Source organism: Pogoniulus pusillus, chromosome 2, assembly GCF_015220805.1.
Source record: "Pogoniulus pusillus isolate bPogPus1 chromosome 2, bPogPus1.pri, whole genome shotgun sequence".
Classification (NCBI taxonomy): Eukaryota; Metazoa; Chordata; class Aves; order Piciformes; family Lybiidae; genus Pogoniulus; species Pogoniulus pusillus.
The window spans coordinates 49770922-49789558 of NC_087265.1; the positions used below are offsets into that span (position 1 = coordinate 49770922).

Here is an 18637-nt window from a genome sequence, read left to right on the forward strand (position 1 = left end):
AGTTTCTGTGCTCTACTAAAGCTGCAGTTTGCCAGTGCAGGTCGTTTTGTGCCTGCACACCAGAGCTGCTGGAGTTTCAGCTAGTACCCTAAGTGCTGCTGGCCAGGTCCCAATGCCCAACCACACACCCAATGACCCAGAGGCACAAAGCCAGGCTAGACAAAACCTGAGAGCCAAAACGCAGGCAGTGACCCCCATCCAACCCCTGTACGTACACATGTTGCAATGCTGGGGAAACCCACAGAGAACCTTTTTGCTTCCTTTGCCTTACTGCTGTCCATCTGCCCCACTGCAAGCTACCTTCACTAGACTGGGGGCTGCTGTGCCACCTCAGTCCTTGAACCAGAGAATGACCCCAGGAGCAGCCAAGTGCTGGGCTAGGCCAGCTTTGTCCCTCCAGCCTTCTCTGGGCAGCACCTTGCTTAGAGCATGCTCATGCCCCATAGTACTTGTAATTCCCCACTCTCCCCCAGCATCTCCTGAGCCACACTGACCTCCAGCAAGAGACACAAAACAGAGTGGCAATAGATCTTGGGCTTTCCTCCTTTTCCCATGTTCTTCAGCTCGCATCCTACTCGTCCTCCACAGCCCCATGCTCTTTCTGCCTCTTGTCCCCATGTATTTTCCTGGCACTCGTTGGCAGTGCACAGCCCCTCAGCATGTGCTAGTCCCACTCAGCATACTGGTGAGGGGCAGGATACACCAGATGGGGAAGCAGCCCAGTGGTTTTGCCTTCCTTTTGAGAGGCCAAAGGCAAAGCACAGCCACCTGGATGCTGGTTGTCAGGCCATGCAGGACCTCCCCTTCAGTACTGCAATTTTAAGTGAATGCAGCATGGGTTGGTTCTTTTATTATTCCTTGCCTGGCTGTGGTGCCTCAAACAGATGTTGTGCCATCATGCTCCTTCATGCAGCACTTCTCACCCTGAAGGAAGTGCAGGACCTTCAAGGGACCTACCTGTCTCCACAGCCCCACAAACAGAGCAGCTCAGCCAAGGGTCAAGCCAAGATCAATCTCACACACAGCCCCTGCCTCCCTGCACCTTCCTAGCAGCTTGTTCTAGGCAAAGAATTTATATGGAAGCACTAAGGCTGATTTTTTTTATCTGGCTCAAATTTTGCTCTCCTTGAGCAAGCAAAGGAGAGAGCCCTTGGAGGGTCCCCCCATGGAGAGTCTCTCCCCCTGCAATGTCCTGCTCAGCCAAGGCAGCTTTTACATGGTGTGAAGAGGAGATGAAATCACAGCAAGATGCTTCAAGGAGCCTGGGTGATTCCTGGAGCACAGGTCCATCTGGTGGTTAATAAGGAGCACACTTGGATGCAACTGCCAACTCAAGAAGCCCCTGAAATAGCAAGACCGGGAAGCTGGAAAGAGCAGGAAAGTGGGACACAACCACCCTTTTCCACCAACTCTAGCTCCCGTCAGGCAGAGGTGGCCTCCAGGCGTGTGCTGGCCAGACGGACTCAAGAGGACTTGTGGGCACAGCTGCATTTTGCAGGCTCATAAAGTACCATGTGTGGAGCAGGAAGATAGGGCCAGCAGATGAGTGACACCAGCTCCACCCTGCTTGTACCACTGGGGCAGTAACAACGAAATGCCCAACTCCCACTGCCACTGGTCGGGCACAGTGTTTACAACACCCCCTGGACAAAAGCTGGGGAGGCCCAAACTCGGGTGGGATGCATCAGGCAAGGAAGTGCGTCCCATGGCCAGAGAGGGAGTGGGGAGAGGAGAAGGTAACAGGTTTCTGGCACCCCATTTAATTTATTCCAACTTTATGCAGCTCAGCTTTTCCAAAAGAGAAAAACACAAATCCCTTAATCCTAAACAAGACAAAGAGTACAAACTGCTGCAGCTGGGAGCCAGAGTGTGCAAGGCTTCCATGAAAAGGCAGAAGGCCCTCTGAGGTGAACAGAAACGGGCAGCAGCACCTGCACAGTCACTTGGCTTTGCAGGCATGTGTGTCTTCTTTCTCCCATGTGCTCTCGACTCCCTCTCACACACACCCCCCGTGCACACAGCTCCACTCCTGACCTTACAAAGGATCCTTTCACTGGATCCTTCACTGCCACATCCAACCCCCCCACCAAGTCACCAGAGGCTTCATTTGCTGAGACTGCTCATGCCCTTTGCACTTGGGATCTGAAATGTGGGCCCAAGGAAGGGCTATGGGTGGTGGGGATCCCAACGCCTCCAGCCTCCTCTGATGCGTCTGGAGCGTGCTAGGAGTCACAAGGGCCTGGCCCCATGCCTGCAGGCTGCCATCGGCCAGGCAGCACATCATGCAGACACAGGGCACTCCCTGACAGCACTCGCACTCAGCGAGGCACCTCCCTCCACCTCACCCTGGGGAGGACCTGGGACCTCAAAGCTCAGAAGCATCTGCCAGAAACTGAGAGGTATTTTATTCCCCTTCCCCCCTGCCTTGATTTCATTTAGGGAAAGCTTCAGACTTCTACTGTAAGGACAAGGGCTTCTGCAATTGCTTTGCAAATGGTATCCATAGTAAAAAGGAGAAGGAAGAAGATAAAAAATAAAGAAAATAATAAAACCTTCTTGCTTAGGTGATGGGGAAGTTATTTATTCTCAGCATTGGTGTGTTCTGTACAGAAAGAAATCAACAGGTGAAATAACAGCAAAGACATCTCTCCTTGGAGCAGCATGTCCAGCACAAGACCTGTCAGAGCACCTGGAATCACTTGGATTTAATCTATGCACATGTGTGTGCAGGCAGAGGGGTGCATGTGTGTGAGGGCCTTTCCAAAGCAAGATACATACTGTAATTTACTTACAAAAGTGTGTGCAGAATAGCAGATGCTCACTCCAGTCCCCAGCAAAAACGAAGGGACAAGGGCAGCTGCTTGGGAGTGCAGGTTTTAGATGGGTTTTTCCTATCTAGAAATGAGAGAAAGAGAAAGGGAGAGACACTCCCTGGGTTGTTATTCTAAATCTACGTAGGCATCCTTCCACCCAGCCCCAGCAAGTTCACTTTAGCTCCCTCAGCATAAGCTGATCCTAAGAAATCCTGGGCAGTAGCCCTTCAGACTCCCTGGAAAAGCAAACGTTTAGCTTTGCTGTCACCCACAGGCCACATCCTCCCAGACGAGGGGCTGAAGCCTGGTCCTCGTGGGGCTGGCCTTGCCCCAACACCAGGAAGGAAAGCACCCAGGAGCATCTGGTGAGGACTCTCAGCCTTTTCCATCACTAATGCCTCCTTGGAAGATGCATCCCAACTGCATCCACATGTTCTAGCTGGGAAGTTTGGGGCTTTCCTCCTTCCCTCCCTCCCACACTGCATCCCATGCCAAGACTTGATGGCTAGGCTGGGGCACTGGGGACTGGCGGGATGCAAGAGGCAGGAGACACAGTATTTACAGTCTTTGGTCTTGGGGAAGGGAGAGAAAGAGGGGGAAAGGGTGAGGTTTTTCCTTTGCTTTTTGCCCCACTCCTGCCCACGGCAAGGGGCTTTGTGCCCTGGGAGGAGTTGGGAGCGCATGGCGCTTTGTGCTGGAGGCTGCGGGAAGATGCCGCGAAGCAGCAGGGAAGGCAGGGCCACAGGGTGAGGGGCAAAAAAGACCGATCTCTGACGTGGGTTGGGTGAAAGACTATGGGAAAGCAGTCCCTTCTCTTTGCAAAACACCACCCCTCCCCCAAAGGAGCTGGGCAGCAGGGGAAGGAGGGCAGCACGCAGGGACCCAACCCCAGTCTCTTCCAGAGCCTAAAAGGACATGCTGAAACCCATGTAAAATCCAGCACTGGGGCCACAGTTAGCTGCCTCCAGCAAGCAGGACCACGTCTGTCTACTGGCTCCGCAGGGCATGTGCTCCCCGGTCCTCCTGCTCGTGGGCTGTGTAGAAGAGGTGGCACTCAGGGTCCCCGCGGATGGTGGGCGCGCCCTGGATCACCTTCCCGTGGATGGGGTCCACGCACCAGCACTCGCCACGCTGCCCATTCACCGACATCTTGCACTGCACAGAGAGGGACAGGGGAGGCATGAGCTGAGGAAACAGGAGGACAAAACCCCACCAGCCTGAAGTCTAAAGACAGGACTTTTGCCAGCAGTTTGGCACTAGTTTGATTGAGGCAAGATTCAGCGATGCTGCTCAGCACCACCATCGCTGCTCAAGTAGCCCACAGGGAGGAACAGATCTCTTCCTCCAGGGACTGTGCCAGGGACAAAGTCAATTTTAATGAACCACAAGTGTCCCTGAGACACACAGTGCTCTGTCACCTCTGGATGAAAGCACCCCTGAGGGAAGAGGGACAAGACAGACTGGAGCTGTGGAAGCTTCTTACCTGCAAACTGGGCTAAACAAACAGAAATGAGAGCAAGACTCCCAGAGCCAGAGGTAAACATGTTTCCAAACAGGGTTCTGCTCTGTCTCAGAACAGAGGGAGGGACCACAGAGCATCTGGACTTGGTCTGATTAGAGAGAAGTTTCTTGCCCTAATGGTTAGTATCCACGCCTCGTCTGGGTGTCCTGGTTTAACACACGCACTTTAAACCTGATGCTTACCCCTCCATCCCCAGCTAATACACCACTGAAATGGGTGTAGTGGGAGACAAACAGGTTACTCCAGCGGGCCAGCCTCTGTGTGCGCTCTGTAAAGCTGAGTCCAAGTAGTTTTTCACAGCTGGACTAAAGTCAAAATGCAGATTTGTTCATGGAAGAAGCAGTACCAGAAAAGAGGAAGAAAAAGCCTCCCCAGCAGGAGAGTGCATCCCAGCTCACTCCACCCAAGCACTGGCCCACAGGAGGTGGGAGCAACTTGGAGTGCTTTTGTTGGCATCCACTTGCCAGCAAATGAAAAGGAGCTGATGCCCAGCTCTGGAAACCCTGATAGAGGAAAACGGGCATTGCTTCTTTTGTTTGCCCTTAGCCAGGCCAGGCTAGCAGGGAGAAGTGAAGTCATTTTGTCTGCCCTCTTTTTCTGCAGCAGTGACCAGCGTGTAACCCACCTGCACCCTTCAGCATAGGCTGTCTTTTTTCCAGGAAGGAAGAGCAGCAGAAACTGTCTTTGCTTTTGTGGCACAGGATCACAGGACGTTAGGGGTTAGAAAGGACCTCCTGAGATCATCGAGTCCAACCCCCTCTGCCAGAGCAGGACAATAGATTCTAGCTCAGGTCAATATATTCTAGCTCAGGTCACACCAGAACACATGCAGATGGGTATTGAAAGTTTCCAGAGAAAGAGACTCCATGAGCCCTCTGTGGAGCCTGTTCCAGTGCTCCATGACCTTTACAGTAAAGTTCTTCCTCACATTGAGGGGAAACTTCCTGTGCTGTAGTTTACATCTATTGGCCTTGTCCTACCACAGGGCACAAGTGAGAATAGGCTGTCCCTTCCTTCCTGACTCCCAGCCTTCGGGTATTCATAAACATTTATTAACTCCCCCCTCAGTCTTTTCTTCTCCAGACTAAACAGCCCCAGGTCTCTCAGCCTCTCCTCACCAGGCAATGCTCCAGTCCCTTAACCGTCCTTGTAGCCCTCTGTTAGGCTCTCTCAAATAGATCCCTGTCTCTCTTGAACCAGGGAGCCCAGAACTGGATGCAATATTCCACGTGTGGTCTCACCAGGGCAGAGTAGAGGGGAAGGAAAACCTTGCTTGATCTGCTGGACACACTCTTCTTAATGCACCTCAGGATCCTATTGACCTTCTTAGCCACAAGGGCACATTGTTGTCCCCCATGGAGAACTTGTTGTCCACAAGGACTCCTTGGTCCTTCTCCATGGGGCTGCTCTGCTCAGTCCATTCCTTTGGAGCGTGCTCATGCTGGGGGACCCAGCCAGCCCATGGGGCTCTTCAGGGCAAGGCAGAGAGTGAGGCTCTAAGTGGGAAAGGTTAAAAAGAAGGGACAGAAGGAGACTATATCAGAGCACCCCACTTTTCTTAATGCTCCTGATGAAGGGGTAGAAGTAGCCCTGAGAAAGAGGCTCACCCACTAAACCAGTAGGTTTTCTGGGGTGCCCTCCAAGGGCTCCATTGCACATAGCTAGAAGGATGCTCACAGTTAGGTACTAACTCACACACAGCTGCCAGTTGACCCTGGACACACTGATGTTTGCTGCCCAAGAAGTTCTTCCTGGCCTTTCCCCCCATGCCTCAGGCACTGACACCTGCTGGTTTGGCATGAATGAGGCCAAGAAGTAAGAATTCAGACATACATTGAATTGTTTGAGTTCTTTTAGGTTCCCTCCTGGAACTGTGGGTTCCTTTTCAATTTGTGGATGAACACCAGTGGCTTCCAGGTAAACCTTCCTGTCCCCAGAAGTGCTTTCTGCCTTGTTTGCAAGACTGGACAGTACTCAGCCCCTCTCTGATTTTGCCCTGTAGAAGGACCCATGAAAAGAGATCTGGACAGATAATAATAAGCATCTCTCATGGGGAAGAGCTGAGCTAATCTCCACCTCTGGGCTGCCTGCAGACATGCAGAGATGTGGGTGTTACATTTGCACATGCCAGCTCGTGGCTGCAGAGTCACCTGGGTGTTACTAACCTGTCCCATGAGGTGTTTGCTGCTCACCCTGCACCTCACAGCCTGTGTGTGTGCCATCAGGCAGACCTCAGCTCTGCACAGCTTCCATGGCTGCGCACGGTGGGGATTCATCTGGAGCTGAGGGCTGCTGCTGCAAATGCAGCCAGCCACGGGGCTCTGGTTCTCCCCACTTACCTGTTTGAGATTGTACAAGCCGTGCTTGTCACAGTTGGGGATGTGGAGGGAGTAGAGGTGCTCCAGGGGACCTCGCTCGTCTGGTAGCCGCATGGTGGAGATGCGTTCCAGGACCTGATCCAGCTCCTGCTGACAAGGAGTCTGAAAACAAACCAGAAAGCACAATGAATTAAAAAGCCAGGACAACAGGAGCATGCAATGGCAGCAGTTGGGACAATGGAAACACCAGTAGGGATGAACACCTGTCTGCACCTCCTTGTGGCACAGGTTTACCACTGGGTCCCACTGCACACTTCACCTGCAGGCAACCAAAATCATAGTCCTGTACATGCCAACGCGTGGAGATTCACAGAGGGAGACATGTGCAAATGTCTCCCATATGCCTCACATGGTGAAAGGCCAACATGATGCTAGGTCTCAGGGCCTAGAGAGAGGGGAGGAGCTCCGGAGGTGCTCCCACAGGTCCCATTGGTGGTGACAAGTGATGTGAAATGGGACTAAACCAGACAGATCAGGTAGGCTTTTGTGAACACAGGCCAGATCCCACACCTGTGATGCAGTTTTGGCCCCTGAGTGAGACTCAAAGCACGTGAGACTCTAGGGAAGTAGAGAGGAAGCCCTGGGAACAAGAGCATCCAGCAAAGTCAGCTTCTGGAGGCATCCCTCTTACTCCATAGTAGCCCCAAACCAGGGCTCCCAGCCCAGCCAAGGCAGTCTGGTTGAACTACAGGTCATGGTCAGAGTGAGTCCACACCTCTGCTTCTGCGGTGCCGGTTTCACTCCGAAGGAGCAGCAGGAGTGTGGCAGTTCTCTGGCTGACAATACCTGCATCTTGCTCTGATGCTTTAGCCGTTCCTTGGCATGAGGGCTCTCTTTCAAAGCCCCTTTCTGTACCTACATTCCCCAGATGTACATGCACTATAATCATGGACCTTTGCGAGTGTACTTTCCATCCCCAGCTCCTTTTGTTGCCTTGATCAAGCTGCCCACTAGAGGGAAACCACGACCAAGGACTGCAGAGCAGAGACACAGGGATGGGAAGGAAGACGGGGAGGACTCCGGGCACTCACGCTGCTAAGCGACAGTCCATCCTCGAACGCTCTGAACAACTCACACCCCTCCCCTCCACTCAACCCGGAGTAAGGCTGCCCAGCAGCATGCAAGCATGCAGACATCCTCCTCCAGCCTCCCAAATCCCACTGGGACATCCCTGGCACTTGCTTAGGACCAGGGGTTTGGAAATCTGGTCTGTGGGCATAGGGCACGCTTGCATCTCTGTGGAGGTAGGTGTGGAGCCAGCAGGACCCCTCTTCTTCAGCTCTGCCGTCAGGGAGTGAAGGTGCAATGCCAGTAACACCTCTGCAGCACATCAAAGTCCATCCGATGGTGTGCTCAGCCCAAGCGCCGGCCAAAACAAACGTTTGCTTTTCCTTTTTTTCTCTCCCCCTCTCCTGTTTTGTTTTGTTTTTCTTTTCTCTTTTCCCTCCCCTAAGACAGTTTGCCGCAGATGTCACCAAGGCTTCTGCAGCCAGCATGGTCTAGGCGAGCCCGCAGCTGCCCCCATTAGCTCCCCTGCTCACCCTGCCCGCAGACAGCCGCGACTTCTTGGAGTCCTCGTGGTTGTGGTGGGGTTTGCCGACTTTGCCCATCTGCCGCTGCTGCTCGTTCACCTTCTCCCTCATAACTGCCAGCTCCTTCATGCCTGTCTTCATGGGCTTCCTGCCGCCGGCTCCGCTCAGGATGCCCGGGGTGCCATCCACGTGGTTCTCGGCCAGGATGCTCTCTGCCCGCTCGTCGCCATGATCTAGAGGGGACAGGGAGGACGAGGCGGGGGTCAGGCTGGGCAGGAGCTCTCTCCAGGCTCACCCGTCCTGCCTCGCCTCCAGGCACGGCTGGCTGCCAAGCCATAGAGTCTCTGCATGCAAAACATTTAAATCGCGTTAGCCCTTTCATCTGAAAGGTGAGAATAGAACCTTTCATCCCGCAGTTATTCCCACACGAAAAGACAGTTTGGAGAGCAGGGGAAATCGCTGCTGGAGGAGCTTGTTCTGGTTTTTCTTTGACCTTCTCAATTACTTCCCGAAGAACATAATTTTCCCATCACAAGTCCAGTTGGGTTAGGGATGCCAAATGCACTTTGATTCCAAAACTTAAAACCACAGTGATTAGCAACAGTACCTTGAGTCCATCTATCATCCCCCAGAGTACCTCCAGGAAAACTTACACAGTGTTAGTGTGCTAAAATAAATGCTCAGGCCTGCTTTCAAACATGCCTTGCCTCTGCCTTCCAGCCACCCTGACTGCCCCCAGAGCCACCGCAGTGACTGCCTTCCCCATACAGTCCTTTGCATCACTTGGCACAGTGCATTACCCATCTAGCTTACAGCTGCTTCTTCACTGGGCCACTTCTGCTCTCCGTGGAACAGCCCCACCTGTCCCAGCCCAGCTCTGCCACGGCTGCAAGCCAGGAGGCCTCCAGCTAATTCAGCCATTTCCAAATCAGTTAGCAGAGCTCCATGATACACACTGGACTTCCCCCACCTCCTCTGTTCTTTGCTTTGTGCATTTTCCCAGGTCACCAGGTGCCATTTCTGAGAGCAGTCCTTCCCAAGGCAGGGCACGATGCTGCAGGCACCAGTCCCTTGGACTCTGCGGCAGCAGTAAGAGCAGATCTCAGTTCCTCCTGCTTGCCCCAGAAGGTAACAGCTGACTCCTCCTTAGTGCCTAGTCTGATCTGGCTGAGCAAGCACATCTAGCTCTGTAGCTGAATCAAACACTGAAGCTGCACCTGCTTTAAACAGGGCCTTGGACCAGCACCTTCAGAGGTCCTTCCCAGCCCAAACTACAGTTCAGCCCATGGGCACAAACCCCCTCTCACCACAATAACCCAGGTTAAGCAGTTCCACAGGTTCCACACCAGCAACAGACCAGGTCATTCTGGCCCTAAGGCGGTGACAACCATGAAGTGATTTTTAGCATATGCCATTTTAGCATATCAACATTCTCTCCAGCACCTCTGATTCCAGCCTGTGAGCACTTTGGAACACAGGCTTTTATACAGAAGAGAAAAAAACACACCAAACTCTGCGTGACAAGAGGGCAAGCAGCACCTTAGTTCGTTTAGCAGCACTCAGTCCATGGATCCTTCCTGCTTCTTGGAAGACCAAGCATGGAGAGCATTTAAACATTTTAACATTTTCTTGTTTCTTTCAGAAGCTGCATCATGATGTTTTGCCAGGGCATAGCTCTACTGTCATATGACAGAGAGTGAAAATGATAATAGCAAGTGCTTTTTTTCTGCCATGGCTTTCTAAGCTCTTTTTGGGTGCTACAGCTCCTGACTCACACAGAAGAAACCAGAAGAAGAGTTTGATCGGAACTCACTCAGCAGACATGCAGCTGCCTGCAGACTGGTGGAAAGAGAACAACCCAAGTCGACGGGATCAAAGAGCTACACTCCAGCCCAGCCATCCACAAGAGACCATCAGCAGCTGCTTGGGGACACGTCAGAAGGCTCATTCCCAATCTGGACTGCAGAGCAGCAGTAAAGGCACTTCCATGGCTGGAGACTGTGTCTGACCCACAAGGTTCAAAAGCCACCAACAGACCCATCCCTCTTTTTGAACTTCCTCACCATTTTGGCTCACATCTCCCATTTTCCCAGAAATACTGAACGCATTTGGTCTGCAGGTTTTTAGGTGCTTAGGTAGCAACTGAAAAGCAAATACAGGGCAAACCCAATCTGGCAAAGTCCATGACTTTCCTCAATACTGGTTCCAGATGAGAACTGGGACCAGGTTTGATAGCCAGATGGGCAAGCTCAAAGTCTGGGCTGCTGCCTGGCAGTTGTCATCTGGCATTCATCCTAGGAGCTGGACAAGGAATATTTTGAGCAGGAATCTTCTGTTTATACACCAGTCTCCCCCTTAATTAGAAACACATAGTGAGGAGAGAGGGCCATGAGGCAGTCCTTCAGACTGGATCAAATGAAAAAGCACTGTGCAAGAGATGGGCAAGGCTGGCCAAGCTCTGATCTTCAGCAAGCTGCTTAGGAGGGCTTTAGCCTTCTGACATATTTCATGCTCCTCTCCTTGGTGTCACACTAGGCCATCAACAAGAGCAGAAGAACAAGGGCAGCAGCAGGGCATTCCAGACACGCTGCAGTCCTCTGCTTCATTCAGAAAACGGACGGTGCAAACCGACAGCAAAGCAGTAAGCTGAAAGCAGAGCCTTCCCCCATCAATTCTTGCTCCTTCCTGCCTCCAACTAAAATATATAGACATCTGCCCAAATAAGCAGTGCAGGAGTAAATGAAGGCAAGCTGGTAAGCCTCCTGTCAGCTGATTCATTCACAAAACCTGCTTCTGATAATACTTTTGCTCATTTTTCTCACTTGCCAATGCTAACAAATGCCAGCCCAAAGAAAACCACCGATGGGAGCAGAGTGTGCAAGCCCATGTGCCTGAACACACCCAGTGACAAGAGAGATTGGTCTTGGCTCTCCAGGCACCATGACAGGAGCAAGCCTGGAGCACAGGAAGGTCTAGCTGCTATGAACTGAAAGCTCTCCTGTCCAACCAGCCACAGTGAGCCATACCTTCAGTCGGCTGCTAAGCTACACTGATCTACCTGAGCACCCCTTCACGGTCTTTCCCTCTCCCAAATCAAGTGCTGCTCTTAGGGGGAGCTCTACTGACTTCGGCTAGAAAGTACGTCTCAGTCACTGGGGAAGGGAGATAGGACAGAAGAGGTTGGCCACATGTGCAAAGCACTGGCATTTCCTTCATGGACAACCTTCAGGCCCAGGAGAAAGCTGAGGATCAGGTATGATGGACCTTTCAAAAAGCAAATGGGCCAGGCAGAAATGATGAGAGCAGAGACATCAAGACTCGAGGCCAAGAGAATAGAGAGCATGCCACAAGCCAAGCACCACCACTTACAGCCAGATAATGCTTGTTACTGCTGCTCCATAGGAGTGAGTTTTGCTTGCTTGCTTATGGCTACCCATGAATCAGTGAAGTTCCCCACTGAGCCTAGCAGCACGGGATGAACAGGTATGCAGCCTGCTCAGCTGCACAACCCTAATCCTCTTTGTCATCCTGGAAAACGCCCTGTTCGCTGACCAATTCCAGTTCACGCCGAATGCCTCTGGGAGCAGCAGGGTGCCAGACTCCACAACAACTCTGCTTTGTAGCGCTTCCATTTTCTTATGGCATGTGGAAAACATCTCCTGTGCTATTTTGGAGCAAAAGGTAGGGTGGGACCAGCATGGCAGGAATCAAAGCAGATAGCTGAAGTGCTGCACACTACTGAGGAGCCCATGAAACACCTCTCCCCGTGCCAAGAAAATGATTTCTTTATGGCCCTTTTCAAGGAAAGTTCTCTCTGCCTTTAATGGGGCGAGGAGTTGGCAGCGGTGCAAGCGCGTTGAAGTGGCCATCGGCTGAGGTCTGTAGGGGAGCTGCACAGTCTCGCCAGCATTTTGAAAAGCAGCTACCAACTTCCAGTGCTGGAATTCTGGGGAATCTGCTTTGGGATATCTAGGCACCTCCACTGAGACGGCTGAGAAGCACAGGGCTTAAAGACGACCTGCTGCTGCCAGAGCTGCAACAAATAGAAAGTGACACACACGAAAAGGCAGATGCCTGAAGTTAAAAACACATCTTTATCCCCTTGAAGAGCCCTGAAGCATATCTGGGTTGAGGGACAGGATCAAGGTACTGGCACTCACTTTGAGAGAGAGCCAGCCTGTATCACAGGGAGCATGCACCATGCACGGACCACAGCTACCCTCTCCAGTGCTGCTCCTTCTCTGCTTTTGCTTTCAGGGTTTCACATGCATTTGCTTATCTGCCTGGGGCGTTTGCATAGCACTTACCTAATGATTAAGGTCTCAGACCCATAGAAAATTTCACCCAAGTGGCCTTCAACACCCTGCCTAGCCCTCTGCTGGCCTTAAGTCCTGGCTGTGTCCTAGGCTGAATGGGGCTTCTATCTCCCTCTCACAGCAACTGCAGTCTCCAGTGGCCAGCACTTTCTCTCTGAAGTCATCAAAGCACTTTGCAGTTCATTAATCACCCTGGAGAGAGAAGTATTCATCCTAGATCGCACCTGGTAAAACAGAAAGGCACGAAAAAATCTGAGAGCGTTGCCCAAAGCCATGCAGGCAATCAGTGAGCGAGCCCAGGAGCCTGCGCTCCTGCCCTGGCACCACACTGCGCAGCAGCAGACGCACTCCGGGCTGCAGGAGTGCAGCATCCAGACGGCTTTTCGCCCCGAGAAGTGCTGTCTGTCACACGTGGCTTCTTTTCTCTTCCCCCCTCCAACGCTTTTAGCCTTTTGTGGCTCTAAGTTCTGCTATTTCAGAACAATTTTAGTGCCTGTTCCAGGTTCTGCTTCCCACTTTTTATCTTAACAAGTAAAGTTGCCTGTCCTGAGCTGCCAAACCCCAGCACTTGTCCTTCGCAGCCCGAGGGCAGATAGCGCCTTTAAACCTGACCTTTAACATACACAACAGCCGTGGCCAGAGAACTACTTGCAGAAAGGTGGGGAAGGAGCAAACAAACCCAAGCTGCAGCCCTGGTGACCTCTGCCTCACGAGTCTGCAAAGCATTTCTAGGAAAGCCCTGGACAAAGGTTCCTGGGCAATGGCTCTAGTGCGAATTTGTTGACCGGGAGCTCAGATACCTCAGAAAACGTTTGCCAGCAGGGATCATACCAGAGCAGCAATTTCCTCACCGCAAAGCTGCCAAGAACAAAGCACACCCCGCCCCTGTCCCCGGCCCTCCGACCCACCCCGTACCAAAAACGACCCGAGGTTTGCCGACTATCACTGCCAAACTGCAAAGCACTGAGCCGTGCCTCAGCATCCGTCAGTGCTCAGCTGGTGGCAGAGGGGAAACGCAGCAGCACCGGGCATACCGAGCCAGACTGGATGCACGTCTCCGGGGCAGACACAAAGCAAAGCAGTCGCTCAAGTTCCACCCAACTGCACACGAAAAGAAAAATAAAAGGGGGGAAAAGGAGTGTCTGGGAAACGCCACAGAGAGAACACCAGCAATGGGTTATGTAGGAAAGGGGACAATGGGAAGAGGAGGGATGCAGAAGGCATCTAAAGTAGAGAAGAAGCCCCTGTCCCAGCACATCTCTCACAGACGCAGGTGATAGCAGGAGGAGCAAAAGAAAGGACACAGTTAAAGAACAATCTCTCCCTAGCTCTCCTTGCTGGGAATCAGCAGTTCGGGAGCCACAGGGTGCATCTAGACTGAGTTTAATAGCCACTGACAAGCCTAAGAGATTCTTTTCTAGACTCAACTCCTAGTTACAAGTGGATACCTCTTCCTGGATCCCTCTCTGCAGCCAGCAGCTGGAGAGCTGGTAGCCTTATCCGGTTCTGCACAAATGAGGATGTTTAAGCCCTTGGTATGATTGCAGAGGACAGCCCGGGGGTGCCTATGCGACCCAGCGTTTGAAAGGGCTGGCAGGAAGGTTGGTCTCCCAGATCTCTCAGATCCATGTACTCCTATGAGACACAGAAGGAGATCAGCTTGGAGCATTTCTTCATCTGCCAAGGAGCTCCTCAGGGTGAGTTTCCAGGACTCTCTGCCTGTCCCCAGGGTCATGTCAGCTTGCCCAGTAACAGTGAGGCAACTCACTCGTCCACAAAGTTCCTGCATCAGTCTCCAAGAGCTTGTTTTAGCCCTGTGAGATAAGCTGTCCACAAAGCACTCTAAGATACCCTGGGGCGGAGAGCCCTCGGGCTCTGCAAACACCCTTCTGAGATCGTTTCAGTCCACGTCTACTAACAGGGAGAGCAGGCCTGGTGAGGGAACGGCATGTTCTGGCTACGGGTTGCTTAGCAAGGTCCTCTCCCTGCCCTGAGCAGCTGGCACCAAGGGGTGATCCAAGGGGCACCCAGTGCCTTCCTTTGGCTCAGTCATCCTGCAGGAAATGCTTTATGCTCCTCCAAAGTGCTGGGGACATGGACTCGGAGCAGTGTGGCTTTCAGCAGCCTGCTTTGCTCCCTTTTTTCTGCCCATTCTCTGGTGGCTGGCAAGACCAACTTTCCCTGCTCCATCCACCTATGCCCAGAGACAGGGGGAAAAAAAAACCAAACTTCCCCTGTAGTCCACCTGTGCCCCATCACACACAAACTCCTCTGGCACCCTGCAGAAGGAACTGAAGTGATACCGATGTCAGATGAGAGAAGAAGAGGGACCAAGATGTCCCTTCCCCTGGGCTTTATTTCAAGCAGTTTACAAATAATGATAAAAATAAATAATTAAAACCAAACAAATACCAAAACACTACAACCCCCCCCATGTTTGTAGCCTGGCTTCCCAAGGACACAGAACTTGTACAATAAACCAGCCTGCCTCTACGTGTTTCTGCACGTGTGTTTGCATGACTGCCTGTCTGCCTATTAGTCCTCCTCCCCCTCCACTTCCCAGCCTATCTCCAAACACGTCAGCAAATGCCAGCTCCATCTCAAACACAAACACAATTCTCCAAAATAGCAAGTTTCCACCATTCCATGGAAATGTGAGGCCAGGCTGAAGAGATAAAATAGCAGCATTTGTTTTCTCGACTGATGGGCTGTGCAGCACATCACCAGTCCACTCTGCATGAGCCCTGAGAGCACAACCCACCCCTGTGGAAAGCCGGATCCAGCCCTGCTGCTGCCAACAGCAAGCCTGCAAGTGTTGTTTGCAACATCCTGTTCCCTCCTGCACCAGCCGTTCACTGCGTGCCAAGGACGATAAGGGAAATCACTGCTCAGGGCTCTGACAAATGCAGAGGAACGCTTCAAGTCCCTTCATTTACACAACTTCCACTTGCAGTCCTGCTCTGCTTTTACCTACATCTTCTGCAGCGTGCAGTTCAGCAGTGGCTCCCCAGACTCACCTAAACGCTGAGGCTGAGGAGCCAGTGGGTCTCACCTCACGACAGATGAGAGTGGCTTTGCACAGGCGTGAAGGCCAACAGGAGAAGGACCTTAGCGTGTTAGGAAGGTTTTGCTGATTGAAGCTCTCCAAGCTCACTGCTGCCTTAGAAGCATTCCCCCTCGTTAGCGAAGCGTATCTCAGCCCTTTGAACATGCTTCTCCTATTAGTGCTCTGCGAAGCTGCAACCTTCCCAGCAGAACCAAACGAATTAACTTCCAAGCTTAAATTAATTGCACTGCAGCTTCCTGATTTGACCCTGACCCCATGTGCAAAATCGCCAGAGTAGCTGCTACTTAATCATTAGAGCCTTCTGCTTGAACGAAATGAGCTGATAACCTTACTATAAGACTAAACCTCTGCTCTCCCTCCCTGCTCACTCCATGCATCCATGCACCAGACTTCCAGTATAAGCTTGCCTCTGAAATTCCCAGTTCCTATGAATTTCCAGCGTGAAACAACAGCACAAAACCACCTCCTTCATTTCCTAAAGGTTTTCCTGTGGTGTCTGAATTACCTTTATTGGTCCAGTTTGGTTTAGGATACACAGGCTCATCTCTGGCTCCAAGTCCAAGCCAGCTGGGGCTTCTGCATTCAGACTACATGACCACAGAAGAGTTTTCTGTGAGGGTGCCTGCATCTTAATTATTACAATGAGCTAAGATGCTGCACCTCTCATTCCCACAGGAGAGCTACATGGGCCAGCAGAGCTACAGGAGCAGTAAATCTTACCAAGGCTGATACCCAGGTATGACACTCTGCATCCCACCAGAAAGGGCTGATGAAGGACTGATGATCTGATGAACAGATCAACAAACAGGAAACTCTTCTCCACCCTCACATTAGACTCTTCTACCTCCCTCACACATTTTGGGGAAAAGCAGAATACACAGGACCAGTTCAGACTTTTCTCCTGTTTTAAGATGATTACCATTCTAGCTGCAGGCAGTGACAAGCAAACACCAAGGTGGCTGGTGGTGGACCGTGAAAAATCAATCTGAAGCTGCACCAAGGCAAGATATGCTACTGGAGGAAGTGCTCACATCTGTCCATCAAGATCTCCAAATCCATGCCATGTGTCTCTGCTCCAAGGGGAAGATGCTGAGGGAAATTCTATGCTCTTTATCATACAAGAAGCTAGAGTAGATAGCCTAGGGGTTGTTTCTGGCAACATCTTCTGGCTCCAGAAGGCCTTAGCTCACCAGAAAGATGTTCTCTGGCTCCAGAAGCCCAGCTGTGCCCTTTGGTACCCGTTTGCAAACCCCATCAAGATCAACAGTTGGTGAGGAAGCAGGTCTGGACAGGGCATGTCCAGAGAAGCCTATAGCAGAGCATTTCAGCATGACTTCTGGAAAAGCTCATTCAGAGCAGTCAAAAGTCTGACCTTCTACCCTGCAGAAAGGTGGGGAAGCTTGAAAATTAATAGGGAAAAATACCCCAACAAAAAAAATACAAACAAACAAAAAAAGACTTAAAACCCACAAAAGGTCAGAGCAGTGCCCCACTCTGTGTGTGCAAGAGCTGTCTCTTGCCTACCCCTGGTATTGCTCCACTCCCTTCTCAGCCACATTGGCTTCTCTGGTTATGGCTATTGCATGCAAATGGAATGAACCTGAGCTAGATTTCAAACAACATCTCCTTTTCCCAGAGTCAGATTTCCAGACAGCAGTTCAGTCCAGGGCTCCTCTCGCCACTCACCCAAATTTCACTGCACATTTCCTCAAACAAAATACACTATTATTACAGTAAGTCCTCCCTATTCTCTCCTCAAAAACCTTACCAGAGCCCAACAGCACTTACTGCCAGTGCCACTTCAAGGTCTGCTGAACCTGCTGACCCCAAGCAGCCCCTTAGCCAAGCACAAATCCTCACATCTGCTTTTCCCCCAGCAACCTGCAGAGACAAAGCACAAGTGCACCCAATAAAACCAGAGCACTGAGTCGTAGTTGGAAAGCAGTTCAGTTGTGAGTCTCCTCTGGCCTTCAGCATCTCCCTGATGCCTCCAGCACTCACAGACATTATCGCTCCCTCCTCAGGGGAGTACTCAGTTGCCTACATTCAAGCCTCTAGCTGAGCTGCTCATAGATTGTGGTTTTCGTCACTTGATGTTCAAGCTAAACAACATCTTAATTGTTTCAGCCTTCTTCATCTGTTCTTGGGGTTCATAAAACTCCGTTTCATTAGATGCTACCACACCTATCAGTGCTTTAAGGCAAGCACATCTGGCTTAACTGAGCACTTAGTTCTGCAGTCACTCTGCTGGATCTCTTTAACCTGTGTCTTCTCCTTCTCCTGGATAAGGGAGGAGCTGAATTTGAACACTGGTGTTAGACTCCATCATGAGATGGAGTCTTGTATGTGTATTTATTATGCATCTTTACTATTCGTCTTACTTGGTGCGCTCACTGGAATAAGGCAACTGCCACTCTCTAGGCAGGGAGTCTTTACAGATCCAACAGTGCTACTGGAATAAAGAGGAGTTTCACCCAGGTCAGACTTGCAGGGTGACATGTGTGTACCTGCAGCAGTGCCATGAAGGGTTCAGACTCACGGACAGGTTACCAGAAGGCAGCAGTTTACTGCAGACTGCCTGATCACTAATAACCGTTTGTGGCAGAAAACAGCCATGCACATGCAAGTAATGCAAGTTACGTTTATGGGTCCTTCAGTGACCTTCGCCCTCCAGAGCCTGCAGCAGGGCCAGATCAATGCCACTGGGCCTTCAGAAGAGGAGGTTTCCTCCCACGCAGGTGGGAGGGAAGCATTAGGAGGCAGCCCGCTGCTGCACTCTGCTGTCCCTGCTTTGGTCTCTCGCCTTTATAGAAAAAAAGGGCTGGATCTCACTTTGTTTGCAAACCACTCCGTATTTTGGGCCACCCATGAAGTTGCCCAAGCTCCCACCTCAGAAGTATGCAGACTCCCGCTGAGCAAAAGGCAGGAAGAGAGTCATAAAACTCTGGCAGAGGAAGGGAGAAGAGAAAGGGGAGTATCAGTCAGCTGCATTCCCGAGGAGGCACTGCA

General features: G+C 51.6%; 1 protein-coding gene across 1 annotated transcript in view; it reads right to left on the reverse strand.

Annotated features, from left to right (window-relative positions):
- Window positions 1–2553: 2553 nt before the first annotated feature.
- The window catches only part of IGFBP2 (insulin like growth factor binding protein 2), a 62782-nt gene continuing 46698 nt past the window's right edge, over window positions 2554–18637 (reverse strand). The window contains exons 2-4 of the mRNA XM_064165553.1: window positions 8255–8478; window positions 6675–6815; window positions 2554–3968 (exon numbers count right to left, since the gene is read on the reverse strand). Coding sequence (XP_064021623.1) covers window positions 3801–3968; window positions 6675–6815; window positions 8255–8478 — 533 coding nt within the window. The 3' untranslated portion in view covers window positions 2554–3800. The remainder of the gene's footprint in view (window positions 3969–6674; window positions 6816–8254; window positions 8479–18637) is intronic.